Raw genomic sequence first — 25911 nt, forward strand, 5'->3', positions numbered from 1 at the left:
GTGGCTAGGCTGAAAGGCAAGGCCTGAAACTGGAAATGCTTTCCCAACACTGCAAAGCGGAGGAACCGCTGTTGTGGAGGCCAGATAGGAATATGCAAATTAAGCTTCTTTTAGGTTCAAGACGTGAGAAACTCTCCTGGCTGTACCGCCGCAATAACGGAGCGCAGGGTTTCCATGCGAAAATGTCGTACTCTGAGAGCCTCGTTTACTCTTCGTAAGTCAAGGATCGGCCTGAAAGACCCACCTTTTCGAGGCACGACAAAATTAATGGAATAGTGGCCACAGCCGCGTTTGGCAGGAGGCACCGGGATCACCGCTCCGAGGTGCAGCAAGACTTGTAAGGTCTCCTCTACCGCCGCCCGTTTTACAACAGTGCCACATTAGGACTCCACAAACATATCTCTCACCAGGGCACCGAATTCCAGTCGGTAACCTTCTCTGATCAGGTCCAGGATCCACTGATCTTAGGTAATCTTGGTCCACTCCTCTAGAAAGAGGGAAAGACGTCCTCCTATTGCAGGCAAGGAGGAGTGGACCAGCATCCCATCATTGTGGAGGACGCGCCTGAACTCCTGGCCTTGAACTGGCCCCTGCGAAACGTTTGTCCGAGCGAAAGGAGTTCCTCTGATGAAAACGGGTACGTTGAGAAAACCCAGCAGAGCCCCGGGCGATACCTTCGAGTTTCACGGAAGCGAGGTCTGGAAGAGGAGGGGAAACACAAAACCCTTGGAAGAAGGCCTCGGCTGGGCCGCAGGGAGCAACCTTAGTCTTGGATGGAGTCATGCACAGGAAAGGCCTGAGTAGGCTTCTTAGTACTCGCCATCCTAAGATTAACAGAGGAGGCCACGCCTTCAGCAGGATCATCAATCGAGAGGGCCTGCAAGGCGTCAGTAATGAGAGCTGGCAGCTCGTCGCGGTGGAAAATCCGGACCGCATTGGGATCATCCAAATCCAGTGGCAAACAGGCACCCTCCTCTGGATCATCTGTCCCTGAGGGTCTGCCACATCCCTCAGACTCTCCACAACCCGACCACGCTCGAGGGAGGAAATAACCTCTTAAGTCATCTCTGGGGTATCAACACCCGGAGGGAAGCCAGGAGGCAACGCAGTGTCAGACACCTGCGGCAGAGCTCTTTTCAGCACGAACGCCTTATGCATTAAAAGCACAAACTCAGGGGAGAAAAACTCACCCTGACCCTCCGAATTAGGAGAAACGGATGTAGGAGCTCCTCTAGCAGCCTCTAAATGAGGCGTCCCCCTGCACTCAGACTCCTCCGCAACCGCTCAGCATGCGGTGCTTCCAAAATGGCGCCCACTGTCAGCTCCACCGAGCGGGAAGAAACATCGCTCAGCATGCTCAAATCAGCGTGAGCGTCTAAGGAGCACGTTTCACACAGCCCCGCTGCTGATCTGCGCTTACCACAACGGGAGCAGCTCTTAATTCCTTCAGCAGCCATCGTCCGTTTTTTCACAGAACAGGAATATAGCAATAAAATGGCAGCTTCACGCCAAAACTTACCCCGATCGGAACGGTGTCCGCGGCACCTCCCCGGAGGAGTTGGGCACCACTCTCACCTCAGAAGACCGAGTCAACGAGCTCCAGTCAAGCTGCACAGAACCAGGATCACTGGAAAAAGCTTCAGAACAGCCATGCAGTAAAAGTGCGCTCTTTTTTTTTTTTTTTTTTTTAACGCTGTGAGGAAAATTGGAGGCAGGCAGCAACAGAGGGACTCCGGGAGGCGGGGGGAATAGGTAAGGCAGGGAAAGGGCGAACCTATATGCTTTTAAAGTGGGCACCACCAGCCACAACACCCCTGCTCAACTGGCAAAGCACAGGAGCCACCCCAGGCAGAAATCCAGGAGCTGATCAAACTACGCCCACACCTGCTGGGAAATAGAAAAATACTGAAGGCAGTTGAGGGCTAGCCGTCCAAGAAGCACTATGGTTTTTCAGTGTTTTCTATCTCCACCTGCTGGTAGGGGGATACAACCCATCAGTTAATGGATTCATCTGCTGCTGATGACAAGGAACTGTATATATCACTTCATATTTATTATATCCTTTCCAACAGGAAGTACTCAAGGTGAAGAACAGAACATAATATAACAACATCAATCATAGTATACAGGAGGACTGACTCAACTGCCCATTGTGACCCAGATGTACCTGGAATACTTAGAAGAGCAATTTCCACTGAGATTTGTGAAGATTTACCTGTGGAATCTCCTTGGAGCCTAGTGCTTTAGGTCCCTCTCGATTCAAGAAATTCCTATATGCCTGAAAATTAACACGTTTCTTCTCACTCTCCTCAGGACTTGTAGGCTTTGGGGGGGAAAAATATTAAGTAAATATTTGTGTGTTATTGTTCAAGAACTTTTATTCTGTGTATATTAAAAGTTTTTAAAAAATATGTAAGATCCAAAATGTTTACAGCAGTGATTCCCAAACCTGTCCTGGGGGAACCCAAGCCAGTCAGGTTTTCAGGATATCCACAATGAATATGATTTAAATACCAAGGCGGTAGTATATGCAAATTGATTTCTTGAATATTCATTGTGGATACCCTGAAAACCTAACTGGCTGGGGTTCCACCAGGACCAGTTTGGGAATCATTGGTTTACAGACTAACCCCCTTTGACACAAAAGCAGTTTCTGAATTAAGTTTGTATTTTCTGCAGTTCGCTATGTTCTTCTGCATATACTTGTTAATAAGATCCTACCTCACTCTGCAAGCTCCCTGGTAGAGGTAAAGAAACAAAGGTAAACAAATTTTTATATACTGCCTACATGTTAATGAAATAATCTAAATGGTTTACAAATAAAATCATCATATAAAACCTTCCCTTTTTCACCCTCCTTAATAAAAACCCTTAACCTTTCCTGGTTGCAAACAATTTTCCTAACTCCTGACCGCTCGACATAACCTAGCCCAGTATATTCACTATATTCTGACATTATGGGTAAAGCCAAGTACTTAGTATTTTACAAAAAGGCCCATAATGGTCCAGCAAGAGGCATTTTGTTCCACAGCATAGGTGCCACTGTTGAGAACGCTCTAGACCTTCATCGCAATGTTGAGACTTCCAGTAAGCTCCCCTTGGCTACAGTGCAGATTATGTTTTGGAGCACAGGATACTAGCTCTAAATGTCATGCACAGTAGTTTGAATTATAACTGGGCAACAAACTCAGTAGTGGACACACTGAAGCCCAAAGTGGTACCAAGAAGATTAATCTAGCAGTCATATTCTTGGTTAACTGGTGTAATAGGCATCTGGCCAAGCTCGCATACAGAGCATTACAATAATCCAAAATAGAAATGACTGATAGTTACAATACCACCTAAATAGGTCCACAGTTAGACAGATCTTTAAGCGGTGAAGAGTTTCTAGTTTACATATTTATCTGTTTATTTGGACTTAACACTTCTTTAAAAAATGCAAAGCAATTTCCAACATCAAAATACATAAAAATAGCATAACACAATAACCCCACAGTCAACTCCTATCTTCATATAAATCAGTTCTAACTATTCCTTTTCCAACCCAGATACAATAAAATCCTCTCAATCCTATCCCAAAGTTAAACTGCTTATCCTTCAGAGTTAATCAAAAGCTTGACTCTAAACTATGCCTTCACAGCTTTACGGAAATGCAAATTATCTGTTCCCTGTTGTAATGGCAGAGGCAATTTATCCTACCATGCTGATGCAGCTACTGTACAAACCACAAATGCACCTCCTTGACTTATAGGTAGTATACAAAGGTGATTTGCTTGAGCTGACTGAAGAGTACCATTAAAAACACAGTTTTTCAATCAAGCCCCATCCTAAGCAAAGATTTTAAAAAACCAACATCAACAATTCGAAAGATACTTGGCTGCTTAATCACAAGCCTATGCAATTTCCTTAAAACTGGAGTCATGTGGTTCCACTTCTTTTTACACTCAATTCTACTGCCACATTTTGAGCAGCTGAATCCTTCACAATAATTTCTTAGGGAGCTCCACATACAAAACATTTCCATAATCAAGCCTCATCAATGCATGTGCCTAAATCACAACTTATCAGATGGCTAAAACCCCTTTAGCTATTTCAGTATTTTCAACTTATAAAACACACTCTGATTTAACTTACTTATATGTGAATCAAATGTCAACAAGAAATGCATCCAAACTCGTAGATTCATAACAGGGGATTTAATTGGGATCATCTACTCTTTTAATATCACTACAAACCCCTCTTCTGGATGTTCTTTCCCTACCCAAAGCACGTTCTGACTTCTTCACATTTAGCTGTAACCCATTCCACTACAACCAGGTAACCACTGCATCTAAACTCATATTTAACATAAGTAAAGCCCTTCTCCAATCGTTGTCAATTGAAACATAAATCTGAACATTGTCCGCAAACAAATGAAACCTCAACTGCATCCCCCTCTAAGACTGTAAACAAAGGAAGCATAAAGCTATTGCAAGGATGGAGCCTTGTGGCACCCCTTACTGTATATTCCAACTATCAGACAAGTCTCGATTCCAAAACACACACTGATGAGCACACAAAAAAAGCCCTGAACCATCACAAACCCACCCTACCTATTCTTTAGTCCTGTAACCATTTTAACAGACAGTCATGATGGACAGGGTCAAATGCCAAAACTAAATCCACAAATACTATTACTATACACTCTCATATATATCATACTCTAGATACTTCATTCAACCACACTATTAACATCTCCACACTATAAAAGCAAAAGAATACAAACTGAAAATTACTTAACAACAAATTATCCACAACACTCCCAAATGATCACAACCAACTTTCTCAATCACTTTCCCAAGAAATGGCAGGTGACATGTATGCCTGTAGTTCTCAACCTTAGTAACAATCAAAGGTTTCTTCACTATAAACCTGATAATTCATCTCTTATGGGTATCTAGAAAGAACCTTTACCTGAAAATAGCATTCACAATCATACCCAATCAACCAAATTTTATTTTACTACCTTTATAACATCGAGGCACACAGATCCTAATAAAAGTAGTAGCTGATCTGCTGTAATTTGGGCAAAGCTTGTCAAAGAACCTTCAACATGAGCCTCCCTCAGCTCTAATCTCATCCTTTCCTCCCCACCAGATATTTTAGATGTCAACTCCTCCTCCACCTTCCAGTCTGTTATTTTTTCAGTACTATCATCATTCTGTGTGCAGGGGGAGCAGCAATTTTGGAAACTGAACATGGGGAAATGGCAAAAATCACAATGCAAACACCCCCTCACATATTCACAAGACCATCTTTTCAAAATTGTGATTCCAACTGCACATGACTTTAAGAAGCCAGCAAAACCAGTGTCATCCCCCCCCCCAAGGACATATCCCATCTCCTCCCTGACCCCCCTTATAACAGCCAAATCACCCCTGAACCTCCCCATAAGTCAAATCCCCCAAAGAAATCAGATCCTACCCCTTATCAGTAACCCTCCCCAGGAACAAGACCCTCTCTGACCCCCCTCCCCGCCAACAATGAAACCCCCTCCAGCAGACCTCCCTCAATCATCCCTGGCTTTACCAGGGTCCTCAGAAGTCTAATGGAAGCAAAAGCAATGCTGACTTGCTCCTGTTCATACTGCTCTGGGTGCAAATCTGGCCACCATGACCTCCAGAAGTAATCTTGGGGTATTATCACTCAGGATATCAGGCTGAAAGTGCCCTTATTTGGCAACCTGATCCCTAGCCATAATACCCAGAGCAGTATGAGCAGGCGTTAGTGGGTACATAATCCTGCTCTCACACCAAGAACCCTGGTAAGGGTGCAGATGGGGAACAAGGAGTGAAGAGGTCCACCACATGAGGACAGTAGGTTTATTGTTTCGGGAAGAGAGCAGGTCAGATCAGGAGTCTTCATGCCAGGGATCCATGTTTATTGAAGGCCCACCCTAACCACTCCTTCTCCCTGTCCTCTCCCCCACACTTCCAGGAAATCTAAACATGGTAAGCATCTCCATGTTTAGATAGCACAACCTCTTAGTCACCTAACTCCTCATCCATAAGTTCTACACATTTGTTCAGGCAAAATCATCACTTAAAAAAAAATTCACAGTACCTTACAAAACAATTCATCTTGTCCCAGGATAAGCACATATTAAACTCCATTTTGAGGGGACCATAAGTGAATTAATATAAGCTTGCCCCACAAGATGATGGCTTGTTTTATAAGAAAATTTTAATTCAGAAAAATATTTTTCAGTAATGTTGCTTGGGACAAATTAGAATTCTTTAGTTTGAGGGGTCTCACATATGGCCAATAGCGATGAAACATCCAAGTATTGTTATGGGAAATCTTTATGATACTACCTTTTTTTGGTACTTATTGGGTCTCTTTCTTGCTTTTTGCCAGTCTTCATCAATTGCCAGCTTCTGTGCATCTATCGTTTAATCATTAGGATGACTACCAAAGTGTTCTGGTTCACATATCTCCCAAATAAAGTAGTATTAGAAGCCAGATACAGCCACATTAAATGATGATTCAGATGAATCTACTTTTTCTGGCAATAACTTGCATCTATGCAAAGGTATATAGGTCAGAGCTGGCCCTTGCAAGTTTTGAACAGTACCACCATCGTAAAAAAGTAGATTAAGCTGAAATATTTGGGTGACAGAACACCCAAATTTTCAAAACCCGCTCAGCAAGCAAAGTGGGAAGATATTTTAAACCCACACAAATAATGTTGGTGTGTTTTTTAATCAATCAATTTATTTATTTATGACATTTATACCCCACATTAGCCCGAAATAGACTGAAGTTCAATGTGGCTTACAAACAAAGTGAGTAAAATGTAATAATACACAGAATATAACACAAATTACAATTTCAAGAAGCAAATTAATACATGTACAGTAAGTAACCAGGGATTTAGACTCTCTCAAGGACAAACAAATAATTGCAGTTTTTGTTTTCTTTTAAATCCTGAAAAGATTCAAACTTGTGCAGAAGAAAAAGTATCTGTATATATATTTAGACTATTGTGCCAACCATGGTATACCCCTATCTCCACCCCAATCCTGATCCCAGTGCTCTGGATTCCTGTACCATGTCCAAGTCTGGGAGGTAGCAGCAAAGTTGGAGGGGTGGAGCAGAGATGCAGAGAGTAAGGAGGGAGAGCAGGACAAAGTGAGAGAAGAATGCACCAGATGGTAGAAAAAAAGAGAAGAAACACTTGTGTGGCAAGGGAACTGAAGTAAAGTGACACGGCTGAGGGGACAGAGGAAACAACCTGGATGAGTAAGAAAGAGAATTCATTTCATCCTGGTTAGTAAGCCCTTTGGGAATTATCAAACTCCTGTCCAACACATGTGAAAGATATCCTTGAGGAGAATGGGATGGACTTACAAGGAACTCATGGGGTATTTCAGAAGGAACAGAGTGTTACTGAGAAAGGGGTATGGGAAAGTGTAACGTAAATACCACCTTCAGAAACTCTGTGTATACTATGGGGTATACCTTTCCAATCTTGTTTTCATAATAAAAATAATCTCCTCACAAACAAATGTACACATTGTGTAACTGTTTATACCGGAATTGGCGAACACCTTTACGGTAGTATGTAAGCCATATTGAGCCTGCAAATAGGTGGGGAAATGTGGGATACAAATGTAACAAATAAATAAATAAAATTTATAAATAGTAACAGCATGTCACATTTCAAAATTTTTGACTTGTCACTGCACATGGTAAAACATGAATGAAATGTCAAAATCCAACACAAACTGAATGATTGTTCTTACCTCTGACTTTTTGGGAGAAATTTTCTCTTTCTTTGGTGTGATCTTCTCCATCTTTGATGAAATTTCTTTTTCTTTTGAGATGGGATTGGAAAGCTCCCGTTCTTTTCTCTGGCTACTTTCTGTTCTTTTCATAAGTGCAAGCTTGGAACTAGTCTGCAGAGGCAATGCTTCATCTGCCAAAGCCAAAGGAAGGTTAAGTGACTCAAGATCACAAAGATTTTAAAAAACTATACATACAAGAGGAGCCAATTAAGGAGCAAAGTGCAAAAACTGTTTGAGAGCAATAAACAGCTGGCAGTGGTCAGCATTTGTTTATTTATTTTAAAAGCGTATAACCCGCTTAAACCTAAGCTACTACCATAAAAAACATACATAAAAAAAATTATAAACAGCTTAAAGAACAATTAAGACAAATGTACTGCTACAATCATCCACTGTTGTTACTCAAGTACCAACATCAAGCAGTAAATACGTCACTGAGTGCCGGCCCTATCTAGGTACCAGCCAGGGGCAGCAGAAGCGGAATGCCTTTTTGTTTGGGGGTGCCAAGCTCCTCCCCAACCCCACCAATGCTCTGTCCCCAGCTCTAGCATCTCCCCTTATCTACTGACCCATAGTTGCCCCCTCCCACAGCATCCAGCATATTTCAATACCTTTGAACACCCTACCATGATTTCCAGCATTTCTCTCCTCCCTTCCCATGTAGTTCCCAGCACTTCTCTCCTTCCCTAACCCCCTCCCCAAGGCATTCAGCACTTCCCCACCTCCTGCAACATGTTTAGTGCCTTACTTCCCTTCCCCAGGGCAGCGATACTCCAACTGACACAGTACCAAAAGCATAGAGGCTGGAGGGTGCGAGGCCTTGAGCATCTGTGTATGATCAAGGCGTGCCTGCTCCCTAACCCCTCCAAACTTCCTAATCCAGAGGGTGCAGAAGATGGCAGGCCTTGGGCATGTATAAATGCTCAAGGTCCAGCGCCCTTCCAGCCTCAATGTTTTTGGTGCTGTGCTGGAGGAGGGAGGTAAAGTAGTAAACTCATTGCGGGGGTCGGAGAAGGTGGTGAAGGAGAAGTTGGAGCGATGTTTCGTCTAAGGATCGAAATTGACATGAGCAAAAATTTTCCATTACATTACTTTGTGAATACTTCTTAAAGCTAACACACATACATACATAAACACTTGCAGGGAGGCAGGAAAGAATTCCGCGAGCCATGCTCTGCATGTTTTCTCTCCTTGTTCACATTTAGTCTATGTTTATAGCTACTCTGAATTTTACTCAGCTACTGGATGCATAGCGCAGCTTAGAGGGAACACTGCCCCCCCCCCCCCCCCCCCTGTACAAGCACCACTTCTAACAAAACAGCTGCCTCCCCCAGTAACTCTGTTACTGATGGTATTATGAATACTGTTGGTATTATGAATACTGTAACACATTTCAGGGAATTATGTACCAAAAACTCAAAATAATGCATGGCAAAACAATGCAGCATATTAAACCGAAAAGTATTTGAAATATTCTGGAAATATACACAGGTACTTTAATACTTGGCTCTCCCATAGCCCTAGCTCATTAGTCCAGCATCTTCCCATTGCTCATACGAACAGTGATGTTCAGCAGGACTGTAATAGAAATCCTGAATTACTGGCAACCATAAAATAACTTAACTATTAATATTTTTGGAAGGTTGCCAAATGGCCACCAGGCTTCAGCTCAGCTAGCCTTTAGTAAGCAGTTGAACTACCAAAAGATTACAGCTAATAAGAGATAATATGCATTATCTGTATTAGCTGTACTTAATAGAGCTGCAGGCTGAGAAACAGGGAGGCCATTGCTGCTACTTGAAATCTTGGATGACATTTAACCCTCCATTGAATCAGGTACAAAACTTAAATTGTAAGCCCTCCAAGGACAGGAAAATACCTGCTGTCCCTGAATGAAACTTGCCTTGAACTATTACTAAGAAAGCTGTGATCTAAATTCAAATCCAAAATCCAGTACCAGGAATACCGTGAAGTAATATAAAGCACTACAAATGTCACTCAGGACATAAGCAGCAAGTGTACCATACCATAATAGCAGTGTAACTTCCACAACTCACATAACAAGCACCTACTTAGGAAAACACAGCACCACTAACACTGCAATAGGTACTAGAACACCAATAAATCCTATTGAAAAACTAAAGAAGCCAGATTAGTACAGATCCATCCTTCACAGTTAATGCTAACAGAAAACCATGTCTCTTTCATAAACACAAAATATTATATGAGGAAAAGAATCAGAAATATTCACAAAATTACAAATCAGACAGGATTCTCTATAAAATGCTAAGTGAGCGGTGGATAAATTGTACTGAAAAATAAAGAGGAAACAGCCTCAAGAAGCTCCTGGCTAGATGCCTCGGAAGCCTCCCCGAGTTCCATTAACCAAGAACGATGTTAAAATAATGACCGTCTGACCCTGACACAGATAGACGAAACGCTGTCCATCCTAGGTCACGGCCTGCATGTGGAGGACAAAAAATTGTTCAGCTAAGTACCATGAGCTGCATTTTGTTGTAAAATTCTTTAAGGGAATTATTGGAGTCAATTTGGAGTATTGCTGTATTTTTCGTTTAAAGGAGGTTTTTTGCCGATGATGAAGCATTCCTGCTCCCATGGCATCTGCTGACTCCGTCCCTGGACTCACCATGTACTAACCTGATAGGGTGGTGGCAGTCAAACAGGATATATAGTGGCACTATCTGGTTATATGCCGCTGAATATCCTCTGGGGACCTAGTCAGTACTAGTTAATCAGGTAGGAGACTCTCCTATGGGGTTCACTAGCACTGAATATCAGCCCCGTATTTTTAATTTTATAAGATGGTGTTAGATACTGTAGAGGTCAGCACAATTGCCCTCACAAGCACAGGTCCAGATGAGCATTACCTGCAACTTATGTCTACCTCTGAGCAGATGTAAACGCTGACAAGAAATTTTTTTTAATATACATGTATTTCCATTATTAAATGAGAATATATGTACATTCTTTTGGCCCACCCACACCACACCTTCTTTAAAATTCTAGCCTAGCTACACATGTAGCTAGCGGTATTTATATATGTAGACTGTATTCATGTGTAGCTTTGTGTGCATCTACACAACTAGTGGCATTTGTTTGTGTAGATTGTACACATATGTAAATGGTGATTTCAGAATATCACTAGTTACATGTGTAGATGCTGCACAAAGCTTCCAAAATGACTTCCATAATCAATTACATAAGCAACAACAAAACATAACACAAAAACTTATATATCGCTGCTACCTGAACAGGCTCTAGGCTGTTCAAATAATTTTATCCTAATATAACAGCGCATGTAAAACAACATTGTAGATCACATCATTAATATAAATACGACAATCTTTAAGAATAATACTTTGTAAAGAGCCTAAATTTAAGGTGCTTTCTAAACAAAGGATAACTTGTTTCACCACAAATTCCAAAGGTAAAGAATTACACAGACTTGGTACTACACCAATAAACAGTGATTTTGGACCGAGCATGTGACGTGATGAGCTGAGCAGACGTGCTTTGCCTCAGCTCCTGAGCCCTCACTCCATAAACCTTCAAAATACTGCAAATCGCGAGTAGAAAGAGGAAACCTGAGCTCTATATATCTTATGGACAAATACCTTAAACAATCCCCAACTGGAATGGCGTTGCGTACCGGGAAAAAAGAAAAGGAAAAGAGTAAAACGCCCGCAACGGAATCCAAGATGGCGGACGACCCGCTCTCGGCGAACCAAATATTCACAGCGGCGCAGCTCGAGCAGCTAACGCTTGCAATCGCAAATGCTTGACAGCCCAAGTGGGACGCTCTGGACCAAAAGCTGGACTCTTATCAAAGGAAGCTGGAAGGTTTAGGGACCCAAACGGAAGATTTGGAGACCAGGGTATCTGCCCTGGAAGATGATTCCCAGGGCTATAGTACAGACCTGCAGGAGACTAAAAGGCAACTCCAGGAACACATGGACAAATTAGAAGATCTTGAAAATCGCTCCCGCAGGAACAACGTGCGCATCGTGGGCCTTTCAGAAAAAGTACCTGAAAAAAACTTGGTTGACTGTCTCACGGAGTGGTTATCAAAGGAGCTGGCCTTGTCGGATGGCTTCGGGCCCCTGGTAATCGAACGAGCGCACTGCGTGGACCGTAACAGGGAAAACCAGGAAAGACCTAGAGTGGTGGTGGCGCGGCTCCTCAACTACCGGCACAAGTTGGAAGTGCTGCAGGGGTTTAAGATCCGCAGAGGAGATCTGAAACATGAAGGCCGCCAAGTCCTGATTTTTCAGGACTACTCATCAGGTGTCCAGGAGCGGCGACGTAAATTTCATCCATTGTGCTCTGTATTGGTCCAAAAACAAATTTGTTTTGTTCTACAGTACCCAGCGGCACTAAAAATGCAGATGCATGGGCAATGGAAAGTGTTTAAGTCACTGGACGATGCAAAAGCTAAGCTCCAGGATCAAGGTATCCTGGAAGGAGACTGAGAACAATGGTAAACCCTATTGGAGAATAGGTTTCAAAATGTTTTCATTTTCTTTCTGTAGCAGTAACAGCTATAAAAATGTTTTCAGCATGCAGGAGTAGAGGGCTCTTGACACGTTAGGTGCTCTATTGCTAATTCCCGGTTTAGGTCTGGGAATATGGCAAATGGGTTAGTTTTGAGAGGGGGGAATAAGGGGGTTTGGGGTAAAGGTCTTATGGTCTATGTGGGAACATTGGGCTGCTATGGGATTAGGGTTATGTTTCGACAGTGTAGGGGGCAGTATCTCGTAGGCTTAAAAATTGATCTGCTGGAGTTTTGTCTGCAGAGGGTGGATCGGGGGCTATGGGGACTCGCAGCATCCCAGGAGTGTATGGCCATTGGGAGCGGGAGGTTCCAGGGATGACCACTAGAATTGTATCTTGGAATGTAGGTGGTATCAGCTCTCCAATCAAACGATCTAAGATTCTTTCAGCACTTAAGAGAGACAGAGCTGATATTGCATGTTTGCAGGAAACACGCCTCACATATTTAGAACACTAAGCTGCAAAAATATTGGGTGGGGGAGGTATTTGCGGCATCATCCCAGAGTCGTAAAGGAGGGGTGGCGGTGCTGTTTCGAAAGGGGCTCCCATATAAAGCAGCTGTAATTGATAAAGGGGCCTAGGGGGATCACATATTGCTAAAAATATGGCTGTCTGGTAGAGTCATTTTGCTATTGGTCCTCTATGGGCCTATCAACCATAATCCGTCCTTCCTTACCAACTTAGCTGGAAAATGCTTACAGAGTAATAGTGGGGATTTGATTGTAGTGGGAGACTTTAATGCGGTCTTGGACCCGAGACAGGATTGCTCCAGTGCAAAAGATTCTCAGTACAGAGGAACGCGGGCTAAAGAATTTCAGACATTTAATAGGACCCTCGACCTGGTAGACCCGTGGAGGATACTCCACCCTGGAGAGAAAGATTACACGCACAGGTCGAGGGCCCATGGCACATTTGCCCGGATTGACTATATTCTGTTTGCTCGCTCCTTATTCTACCTAGTAGCTGCAGCGTCTATAGGCCCAGAGGAAGTAGCAGATCATGCTATGGTGTGGTTAGACCTTGTTAACTCTGCGGAGGCTGGGGGAGGTAGGGGGTGGAGATACCCAGTGGGCCTCCATCAATATTTACAATTAAGGGCGCACGTACAACAAAGTTTGGAACACTATATAGAACATAATCACTGGCATGCTGTTCATCAGCCTGAGTTGTTCTGGATGGCCTCGAAGGCGGTCCTTCGGGGTGCCATTATAGCCTACTGTAGCATGAAAAATAAGAAGGCGGCAGGCATCCTGAATTTGGAGCGCCAGTTGCAAAAGGCAAAGAGAATACATCTTTACCACCCCACACCAGTTACCTTAGAGAATTTAAAAGCCACTCAGGCGGCGTTAAATAGCCTATTACATGAAAAGGAGATGAAGTCTGCCCTGTTTTACAAATATAAGTTGCAGAGGTTTGGTAACCGGGCAGGCAGAATGTTAGGTAGGCTGATTAGAAATTCGGGAGCCCCAAGGACAGTGACCGCATTGAGAGATGCAAAAGGGAACTTAATAACAGATAGTCGAAAGATCGGGCAGGCCTTTACAGAGTACTTTAAAACATTATATAAATCCAGAGTGTGTCCCTTGGCACAAGAGATGCAGGAACATCTGACCCAGATTGGGCTCCCAAGACTAACAGGGGAGCAATTGGAGAACCTAAACAAACCGATAACAATGTTAGAACTGCAAGGTGTGATTAAAAAGTTAAAGCTCTGGTCTGCCCCGGGCCCAGATGGATTTTCAGGGGAGTACTATAAAATACTGCCGGGGGGGGGGGGCCCTAGCATCTTTGCTGGAATATTATCAGGAGGTGGTAGGGAAAAAAGAATTTCCGAGGTATGTCAACTCAGCGCTCATAACCTTAATACCTAAGCCAGGGAAGCCTTTGGATAATGTTGAATCTTACCGACCAATTTCATTGCTAAACGTTGACACTAAAATATTGGCAAAGCTGATGGCTGAGCGTTTGGCAGAATACCTACCATTCCTGATAAGTCAAGAGCAAGTTGGGTTTGTTAGGGGCCGCCAGTCGGTTCATAATATCAGGAAGACCCTGATGGATATGGCGGCCAGCCAACAGCTTGGGGCCTCCACCCTGATCTTGAGTCTAGATGCTGAAAAGGCTTTCGACCAGGTGGGGTGGGAGTTCATGTACCAGACCCTGGCTGCCATGGGTATAGAGGGGTGGTTCACGCATGCAGTTCAAGCACTTTATTGTCAACCTAAAGCTGGAGTGTTTGTAAATGGAGTCAGAGAGCCAGAGTTCCAGATATACCGGGGTACACTGCAGGGTTGTCCCTTGTCCCCCTTATTATTTATATTGTCCTTGGAACCATTGCTGCGGAAAGTCTCCTCAGCCCCAGACCTCCAGGGGGTTAATCTGGCAGGACAGGATATTCGGATTTTAGCTTATGCAGATTTATTAGTAATTTTGAGAGAGCCCTCTAAGACTTTAACAAATTTGCTGCAGTTAATTGAGCAGTACGGGAGATACTCTGGGTTTCGTTTAAATTTGCATAAATCTATAGCCCTACCGGTGTTGTCAGGAGAACCAGCAACCTGGCTAGGGAGCTTCCCCATCCAATGGACACAGACCTCCTTGAAATACTTGGGAATCACCATCACTAGGGATTTATCACAACTATATGCGCAAAATGTGCAGCGACTATTGCGAGACACTAATAGACAGTTGGAGGCCTGGGGGCCGTTGCCACTTTCTCTGATGGGAAGGACTGCGCTGTTCAACATGGTTATGGCCCCCAGATGGCTCTACACATTTCAGTCACTCCCATTGTTTCTAAAAAAAATCTGATGAGCGGAAGCTGATAAAAATGGTGCAAATTTTTTTATGGAAGAAGAATAGGCCACGTCTTTCATATTCCGCATTAACATAGTAACTTAGTAACATAGTAGATGATGGCAGAAAAAGACCTGCATGGTCCATCCAGTCTGCCCAACAAGATAAACTCATATGTGTATACCTTACCTTGATTTGTACCTGCCTTTTTCAGGGCACAGACCGTACAAGTCTGCCCAGCAGTATTTCCTACCTCCCAACCACCAGTCCCGCCTCCCATCACCGGCTCTGGCACAGACCGTATAAGTCTGCCCTCCACTATCCTCGCCTCCCAACCACCAACCTCTCTTCCCCCACCTGCTCCGCCACCCAATTTCGGCTAAGTGTTCCATTAAATATATGTTACAAGAAATTATTTATTTTGGGGGAAAGAGCTCTAGATCACTCGCTATTGTTTGTAATTTAAGAGCAGTCGCTGTATTTATAAGTTTTAGGATATCAATTTCTCCACCAATCACCAAAGGTGATAATTGCAATAAATTAAATAAATTAAGTATATATCTCTGAAATGCAGTATTCTATACTGCAAGATTTGAAAGCATGTACTCGGAGCACAAAGAGACTATACTTTTAGCTTCAGGAAAGGTTTATTTTAAAATACAATTTCACACGAGAGGTAGGTTTTTAAAAGGATCTTAGAACAGAGAATTTGTGCATAAAATAGAACAAAGTAGCAGGTAGGTTAACTTACAAGTCCTTGTTACATAGTATGAACAGCATGAGGTAAGCACATGTTCAGGACAGGAGCAGGACTTCTGCAGTGAGTGGATCTGAGTTGCTTGCAGCTGAAGAGAGAATCTCTGAATCTTGGGGAAACAGCTTTTGCTTAAGTGTTCCAGTGGAGTATGGAGGCCTGGGACTATTAAATATCAAGTATATGACAGTGGCAAGCGGAATGCGACATATCAATGACTGGTTCCGTGGAACCCAGGATTATACAGTCACTTCCATAGAAATGCATTTGTATCCCGAAACGCATTTTAGTAACTACCTGCATACAGCAGGGCCTCCCTTGCCATATATACTGCAAAAGACAGGAATTTTGAGGTCGGCGAAAGCTGTATGGCAATGGGTCTGTAAGTTGCATCAATTCTCTGCAAAAACTACCCCGTTTCTATCGATTTGTGAAAACCCTGCCTTTCCACCAGGCATTTTATATCCAGCTTTCCAAAGATGGAAGCAGAAAGGGATGATATACTTATTGCATGTAGTCTCCCTGGAAGGACGGGTTAAATCATTCCAGGAGCTCCAGGTGGAATTTGGTCTGCCTCCTTTGGATGAATTTCACTACGGTCAGCTAAAGCACTATATTCAGTCCTTACCCTGGGAGGATTTAGCGGAAGATATTCAGGAAGAACTGGCCTCAGCATTTTCCTTAGCAGCGCAACAGCAAGTGCCACTCAAGTTTTACCATAGGCACATTAGAGACACAGTGCAAGAACCTGATTATGTCAAGTTGTTATCCCAGTGGAAGCAGGACATTCCGATGGACTTTACAATATCTCAGTCGAAAACCCATGTTTTGACTTTAAGGAAAAATACATCTATGGTTTCACACTGGGAAACTCAGTACAAAGTGGCACTTAGACTTTACATTCCTCCTAGGAGGGCTTTCCATATGGGGATCTCTCCGTGGGGGGAGTGCCCCAAATGTAAGGAACCTGGAGCTTCTCTGGGGCATATGCTCTGGAGGTGCACGGCATTGTCAGCTATTGGAAGCAGTTAATACACTATGTATCTCGCATTTGGCAGACCAGGTGGAAATATGACCCAGGTTTGTTGCTGGGTCACCCTGTACTTGTCCGACCAATACCGAAAGGTTTTACAGCTTTTGTGCACAAGACCATAGTAGTTGCCATGCAAGTGATCCTGTCTGAGTGGGTATCCTATAGTTATCCATCCTATTCCCAGTGGCGGACTCGTATGATCCTGCTGTTGCGAGTCGAAAGGATGGGGGTGCATGACCTTAACTCTGGACCTGGTCTGCTGTTTCTAGATACTTTGCACCCATTGTTAGATACACTGACCCCAGGTGCCAGGAGTAGGTTGCTGAACTTTTAACAGTTTCCCAGGCAATGCACAAAGAAGGGTTGGGTGGAGGGAGAGGGATTTATAAAAGGGAGGGAGGGACTTTGGGTAAACGGGGGGGGGGGGGGGGGGGGGGGGGGGGGGGAAGGGAGGGGCGGAGGTGGTTGTTTGGGGAGGTAGGGGAATTTATTAAAAAACTGTATTATGTTGTAGACATGGTTGATGTTCTTTACTCCTGTTGTGATACAGATTTAAAAATGTGTGTGTACAATATCGTTTAGTGTTTCTTGTAAAAAATTAAAAAAAAAACAGTGATTTTGAATAACGTAATCTCCCAATTGTTGAGTAGGGAAAAAACTGAAACCGTACTGATAGATTTGTCTAGAAGAACGTGCCCGAGACTACAAAGTCCAAAAAATGAAACAAATAAGGAGGACACATGCCATTCATGACTTAAGGCCAAACATAGTATTTTAAATTGAACACACACAGCAAAGGCAATTAATGCAGTGAAATAAGAACAGGTTTTGTATTATCAAATTTACTCATATAAAATGATCTTAGCGGCCATAGTCTGCATCAGCTGGATTCTATGCAACAATGCCTTTGGAAGACCCAAGTAAAGACTATTATAATAGTCAAATTTAAGATATAAAAGCCTGGACAATCAGCTGTAAATCATTCAGTGAAAAGTAATCACATATCTAATGTAATAAGGGTAGTCTGCAAAAACAAAATGTTGTTATTTGATTAATCTGTGGTTCAAAAGAAAATGATAAATCAATCAGTATTCCTAAACTGCAAATAACAGTTTGCAAAGGTTTTTCTTTTCCATCAATAATTGTACCTTTCACAGCAGTGGTACCCTCTGTCCGCTAGAGTTTAACAAAATCTAATATAATAAAACGCACCGTGAACGTTCTGAAGACAACGTTCTGTGAAGCCGGAAGTTTGAAGCCGGAAGCTTCAAGCTGAAGCCTTGAAGCCTTGAAGCCTTGAAGCCATCTGACGTCACTCCCAGTGAAGCCTTCAAGCCAGCCAGCCGTCTCTGCCCCGCCCTCGCCTCAAACCAAACAAATCGGGAAGCGAAGCGTCAGGGAAGGAGGCGGCGCTCCCGACGTAAAGCTAGACGTCGGGAGCGCCGCCTCCTTCCCTGACGCTTCGCTGCACGAACCGCCACGGAGGTAAAGTTAAAACGAAGAAGAAAAAAAAAAAAAGGAAGCATGGATGCGAACGGGGGGGGGGGGGATGCATGGATGCGAAGGGGGGGCATGGATGCGAGGCATGGATGCGAAGTGGGGGGGGAGAGAAGAGGGCGGGCCAGGCTGGGACATGGGAGAGAGAGTAGCATGGATGCGAGGGGGGGGTCATGGAAGGGCAAGAGGGGACTTGCTGGAAAAGGATGAATGGAGGCGGCAGGGGACAGAGGAGCATGGATGGGCATGGATTGGGAGGGCACGACTCAGGGACAGAGGGGAATTGCTGGAAAAGGATGAATGGAGGCGGCAGGGGACAGAGGAGCATGGATGGGTATGGATTAGGAGGGCAGGGCACAGGGAGAGAGGGGAATTACTAGAAATGGATGAATGGAGGGGGCAGGGGAAAGAGGGGCATGGATTGGGAGGGCAGGACTCAGGGAGAGAGGGAAATTGCTGGATAGGGAAAAATGGAGGGGCCAGGTGACAGATGAGCATGGATGGGCATGGATTGGAAGGGGCAGGACACAGGGAGAGGGGAATTGCTGGATAGGGATGAATGGATGGGACAGATGGGCATGGATGGATATGGATTGCACAGCAGGCCTCAGGCATAGAGGGGAAATGCAGGATAGGGAAAAATGGAGGGGCCAGGTGACAGAGGAGCATGGATGGGCATGGATTGGAAGGGCAGGACTCAGGGAGAGGGGAATTGCTGGATAGGGATGAATGGAGGGGACAGATGGGCATGGATGGATATGGATTGCACAGCAGGCCTCAGGCAGAGAGGGGAAATGCTGGATAGGAAAAAATGGAGGGGCCAGGTGACAGATGAGCATCGATGGGCATGGATTGGAAGGGCAGGACTCAGGGAGAGGGGAATTGCTGGATAGGGATGAATGGAGGGGACAGATGGGCATGGATGGATATGGATTGCAGAGCAGGCCTCAGGCAGAGAGGGGAAATGCTGGATAGGGAAAAATGGAGGGGCCAAGTGACAGAGGAGCATGGATGGGCATGGATTGGAAGGGCAGGACTCAGGGAGAGGGGAATTGCTGCATAGGGATGAATGGAGGGCACAGATGGGCATGGATGGATATGGATTGCAGGGCAGGCCTCAGGCAGAGAGGGGAAATGCTGGATAGGGATGAATGGAGGGGGCAGGTGACAGACAAACATGGATGGCCATGGATTGGGAGGGCACGACTCAGGGACAGAGGGGAATTGCTGGAAAAGGATGAATGGAGGGGGCAGGGGACAGATGGCCATGGATTGGGAGGGCACGGCTCACACACACACTCGCTTGGTGTCATACACTCACTCTCACAGAGAATCTGTGTCTCACACACACACTCTCTCTCTTGCCCACACACACACACTCTCTCACACTGTGTCTCACATACAGACTTGCACACACTCTCATTCTCACACACACTCTCTCACAAACACACTCACACCCAGACTCACTCTCTCTCACACACTCACACTTTCACTCTGACTCTCAAACAGTCACTCTCACATACACTCTCCCAAACATACACACTCCAAGGAAAACCTTGCTAGCGCCCGTTTCATTTGTGTCAGAAACGGGCCTTTTTTACTAGTTATATATATCTGCCAATGAGCCCGAAATGGTAAAAATCAATTGAACAGTTGCATAAATTGTACTCCCAAGGAGTGTAACAATCTCCCCAATGAACACAGAAATAAATTAAACATGATATGGGATAAAGGAGAATCCTGAGCTTCACAACTTTGGAATCAAAATTCTGAAAATTCTCTATTTTGCTTAACCCCGTACTGTCTGTTTTTCATAAAAGATGAAAACCAATTCAACACTTTGCAAGTTATTACAATATCACTCATGTAATAACAATATATTATGATCCACCAAGTCAAATGCAGCACTTAAGTCTAGCTAGAACACCGAAGCTGATTTTCCTTTACCCACACTTAACTTAGGGTCAGTAATTAATGCCACCAAGTTTCTGTACTAAACTACTTTCTAAAACCAGATTGCATAGAATCAAGAATGCCAAACTTCTCCTATCAATCTGTTAATTAAATAGCTACATCTGCTTCAAGAAGTTTGGCCAAGAAACATATGCTTGGCTACTAACCAATAATTTGCACAATCCAAAACAGAGTTATTCATATCCTTCAAAAGTGGTGTAAACGTGATAGAACCCAAAGCACTAGGAAAATTCCCTGTTTAAGACACAAATTCAAAAACAATAAAATCCAAATCATAACCCTTTTTTATGAAGATATCTAAATAACCTAGCCTTGCATAATTAAAAAAAAAAAAAAAAACTCAAAATCCGCGAATGCGGGACTTGGGCGTGCCTTACACTTTAACACCCTTGACCCATAATCGAAAAAAAGAAGGATGTCCCTGACGAGCACCTGGACGTTTTCACCCAGACCTGGTTTTCTTATGACTTAGGCACAAAAAGGTGCCTGAAATGACCACATGACCACCGGAGAGAATGGGGGAAGACCTTCCATTACTCCCCCAGTGGTCACTAACCCACTCCTACCCTCAAAAATCATCTGTAAAAATATTTCGTGCCAGCCTCAGATGTTATACTCAGGTCCATGACAGCGAATGCAGGTCCCTGGAGCAGTTTTAGTGGGTGCAGTGCACTTCAGACAGGCGGACCCAGGCCCATACCCCCCCCCCCCCAAACTGTTACGTTTGTGGAGGAAACAGTGATCCCTCCAAAACCCACCACAAACCCACTGTACCCACATCTAGGTGCCCCCCTTCATCCGTAAGGGCTATTGATAGTGGTGTACAGTTGGGGGTAGTGGGTTTTGGGGGGCTCAGCACACACGGTAAAGGGAGCTATGTACCTGGGAGCAATTTATCAAGTCCACTGCAGTGCCCCCTAGGGTGCCCGGTTGGTGTCCTGGCATGTCAGGGGGACCAGTGCACTACAAATGCTGGCTGCCCCCACGTCCAAATGGCTAGGATTTGGACATTTTTGGTTTCGAAAATCGCTGTAAGTCAAAGACGTCAATCTCTAGGGACATCCAAATCCAAGGGCGTCCTTGGTATTTTCGAAATGAAAGATGGACATCCATCTTGTTTCGAAAATACGGTTTTCCCCGCCCCCAGATTTGGACGTTTTTCAAAAATGTCCAAATCGCAACTTGGATGTTTCTTTCGAAAATGCCCCTCCATGTAACTTTATAAGTGTAAGTGCTTTGAAAATATGCCTCCACATCACCTACCAAACAAACCCCCACAAAATACCACTTTTCAATTAAAGTATTAACTTATTTATCCGATAAGCAATCCCAAAATTTGAACCCAAAGACTGCCTACAAATATGGACAGTGTTGAAAAAATTCTGTACACTGTTTAAGATAGGGAAGTCCTAAGGATACCTGTCTGAGAAGGTCTGTGCTCTCCTGTTTTGTGAGGACTTCTGTTGAAAGTTGAAATTGATTTTTTTTCTTCATCCTTTCGAGCCTAAGCCAAAGAAAATTAAAGTGGTAAACCTGAATTGGTATCTATCAATTACATGCATTTTACTTCTGTAGCATAAGAATATTGGATGTCTTTATAGCTCAAGTAGATTTTATTATTGTGAAACAAATCTTTAACTAGAATATAAAACACAAATTTTCCTGGTTTACGTCAGGGATCAAATTCATCTGAGGAAAAATAACCTCTGCAAATATTTAGAAGTAAGGATCAAAAATCCTGATAATCTCATTAAGAAAAGTCAAAGTGAAAGTGAGTCTATCTTGGTAACAAATTCAACTTTAAATAGTTTTGCTGCTACTAAATATGGCTTTGGAAAAAGTGATGTGAGACCATCAAAGCTTCCACATCCTCTTTAATCTTTAAGAAACAGCAGGGACAGAGTAAGGCAGGAGTTCAGAATGGAACACATTTTAAATAATTTTATCACCAATTTAATTATTACATGTTATTGGTTCATAAAGCATAATGCAGGGAGAAGAACTGATTCTGTGGCATACTGGGTGGATTCCCACCAGAACTCCCATGGAAAATCATCATGGAACACCACAGCGCCAAGTCTAGCTCTCACATCCCTCTGCTAAGCCCTGCCAGTCAAGATGGTCTTATGGGGTGTGTGACTGCACAAGGTACCATGAGCAAGGGCTGCCTTTCCTTGCAGTGATGTAGACTCACAGTAGAACCACCAGCGCCTTCTTTTCATCGCTATCCCACCCCTCCTCCCAGCCCAATCCCTTCCAACTGGCAGAAAAAAGAGCAGTATATCTCATCTGTGACTGCCTCTTCTGCCACCTTTAGTTGAACTCATCAAAAAATGTATTACATTAGTCTACCAAAAAGGTATCATTTTATCTTCTTTTTGTTTTTTTTCATTTCTATGTATTAAATTTGAACTCTGAATTGCAAAGGGCCCCTTAGTCTCACAGGACCCACTGGCACCATGTGCTTCAAACATTATAGCACAGCAGTAGATAGATACAAGTAAGAGGTACTACTCATCTCCTGCCACCGAGACGGTATTATGCCTCTGGAAATGGTAACGGATGTAACAGCTCTAAGAAAACAGAGAAGGTGGCTCAAATAAAATGATGATGCTGTACTGTCTAGAAGATTTACTGGTCAACAACTACAATGACTTGACACAGATGCGTTTCGGCTCACTGGCCTGCCTCAGGAGTCTTCTAATGTTGCTTGGATTGATCTATCTATACCACTTGGGAAAGTGAAGTCGGTCAAATTCTATTCTCTGTTGCAATTCAAAAAAGTGTCAGGAAGTACTGCAAATAGCGCAGTACGCCCTCAAATAACATACTTCAAAAACATCTCTAGACTTGTGACAACTCGTCTTTTCGGACTATGGACGAGTTGTCACAAGTCTACAAAAGATTTTGAAGTGTGTTATTTGAGGGCATACTGCGCTGTTTGCAGTGCTTCCCAACATTTTTTCGAATTGCAATAGAGAATAGAATTTGACACTCTTCACTGCAGCAAGTGATACAGACAGACCTATCCAAACAACATTAGAAAACTCCTGAGGCAGGCCAGTGGGCCGAAATGCAGCCATGTTCAGTCATTGTTGTTGACCAATAAATCTTCTAGACCAGTACAGCATCATCATTTTATTTGAGTCACCTTTGCTGTCTTCTTACAGACTATCTCTGCGAAGTTTTTGTTCTTCTGTATTTCTAAACGGATGTAACAGAACAGGTATTAGGGAGAGGACCACAACACTATCAGCTCAGGCTATCCAGGGCATGCAATGCTACAGAAGCAGTGTTCACAGCCTCAATTGTTGCCCAACAGCAACACCCAGTGTTGAAACTTAGGGTCCATGTTAACCAGGTTTTGAAATGGAAAGGAATGGTCTACTGATTAGAGTAAGGGCTAAGAACTGGGGTTCAAATCCCACTTCTACCACTGCATTTCTCATAACTTTAGGCAAATCACCAGTTCTTCATTATGCCTGTCTGGTGCGATGGTGCATAATTCAAAAATCCACTTCTGTGTCTTATAATTTAGACATTGCTCATAATTCCCTCCTTCCCACCCATGTAAAACAACATCAATTATATGTCAACGTACATCTGCCATAGAATGGCGTAAGTCAATTGGCATTATATATGGAGGGCACATCATGATACAATTTTACAAAATTTGACTTTACAGGCATTGTTTGTTAAGTTGGTACAAATAGTATCCAGTCATGCGAAGCATATTGTTGCCTTATTTTGTTTGACAGAAACATGCAGTTTAAGGATATGTGAGTTTAGATAACATGAGCTTAGTTTGTTGGTTGCCAGATTGCTGAAAAGCGAAAACACTTACCTATAGCAGGTATTCTCCGAGGACAGCAGGCTGATTGTTCTCACATGTGGTCGACGTCCATGGCGGCCCCAGGAACGGAGATTTTCCTAGTAAAATCCAGAAAACTTTGCAACAGTCAGCAGAGCGCAGGACGGACACACTGCGCATGCGCGGCCATCTTCCCACCCGCGCACATCCGTTCCTGCCTTAGTACATAAGTACATAAGTACATAAGTAGTGCCATACTGGGAAAGACCAAAGGTCCATCTAGCCCAGCATCCTGTCACCGACAGTGGCCAATCCAGGTCAAGGGCACCTGGCACGCTCCCCAAACGTAAAAACATTCCAGACAAGTTATACCTAAAAATGCGGAATTTTTCCAAGTCCATTTAATAGCGGTCTATGGACTTGTCCTTTAGGAATCTATCTAACCCCTTTTTAAACTCCGTCAAGCTAACCGCCCGTACCACGTTCTCCGGCAACGAATTCCAGAGTCTAATTACACGTTGGGTGAAGAAAAATTTTCTCCGATTCGTTTTAAATTTACCACACTGTAGCTTCAACTCATGCCCTCTAGTCCTAGTATTTTTGGATAGCGTGAACAGTCGCTTCACATCCACCGATCCATTCCACTCATTATTTTATACACTTCTATCATATCTCCCCTCAGCCGTCTCTTCTCCAAGCTGAAAAGCCCTAGCCTTCTCAGCCTCTCTTCGTAGGAAAGTCGTCCCATCCCCACTATCATTTTCGTCGCCCTTCGCTGTACCTTTTCTAATTCTACTATATCTTTTTTGAGATACGGAGACCAGTACTGAACACAATACTCCAGGTGCGGTCGCACCATGGAGCGATACAACGGCATTATAACATCCGCACACCTGGACTCCATACCCTTCCTAATAACACCCAACATTCTATTCGCTTTCCTAGCCGCAGCAGCACACTGAGCAGAAGGTTTCAGCGTATCATCGACGACGACACCCAGATCCCTTTCTTGATCCGTAACTCCTAACGCGGAACCTTGCAAGACGTAGCTATAATTCGGGTTCCTCTTACCCACATGCATCACTTTGCACTTGTCAACATTGAACTTCATCTGCCACTTGCACGCCCATTCTCCCAGTCTCGCAAGGTCCTCCTGTAATCGTTCACATTCCTCCTGCGACTTGACGACCCTGAATAATTTTGTGTCATCGGCGAATTAATTACCTCACTAGTTATTCCCATCTCTAGGTCATTTATAAATACATTAAAAAGCAACGGACCCAGCACAGACCCCTGCGGGACCCCACTAACTACCCTCCTCCACTGAGAATACTGGCCACGCAATCCTACTCTCTACTTCCTATCTTTCAACCAGTTCTTAATCCATAATAATACCCTACCTCCGATTCCATGACTCTGCAATTTCTTCAGGAGTCTTTCGTGCGGCACTTTGTCAAACGCCTTCTGAAAATCCAGATATACAATATCAACCGGCTCCCCATTGTCCACATGTTTGCTTACCCACTCAAAAAAATGCATTAGATTGGTGAGGCAAGACTTCCCTTCACTAAATCCGTGCTGACTTGTCTCATCAGTCCATGTTTTTGTATATGCTCTGCAATTTTATTCTTAATAATAGCCTCCACCA

At 43.7% G+C, this 25911-nt stretch overlaps 1 protein-coding gene across 2 annotated transcripts in view; it reads right to left on the minus strand.

The window, feature by feature from the left end:
• The window catches only part of RFC1 (replication factor C subunit 1), a 348859-nt gene that overhangs the window by 129852 nt on the left and 193096 nt on the right, over positions 1-25911 (minus strand). For both annotated transcript variants that reach the window (XM_030191305.1, XM_030191306.1), the window contains 3 exons: positions 21872-21956; positions 7785-7957; positions 2216-2323 (listed from right to left, as the gene is read on the minus strand). In XM_030191305.1, the coding sequence (XP_030047165.1) occupies positions 2216-2323; positions 7785-7957; positions 21872-21956 (366 nt within the window). The remainder of the gene's footprint in view (positions 1-2215; positions 2324-7784; positions 7958-21871; positions 21957-25911) is intronic.

This window comes from Microcaecilia unicolor, chromosome 2 (assembly GCF_901765095.1).
Source record: "Microcaecilia unicolor chromosome 2, aMicUni1.1, whole genome shotgun sequence".
NCBI classification, from domain to species: domain Eukaryota; kingdom Metazoa; phylum Chordata; class Amphibia; order Gymnophiona; family Siphonopidae; genus Microcaecilia; species Microcaecilia unicolor.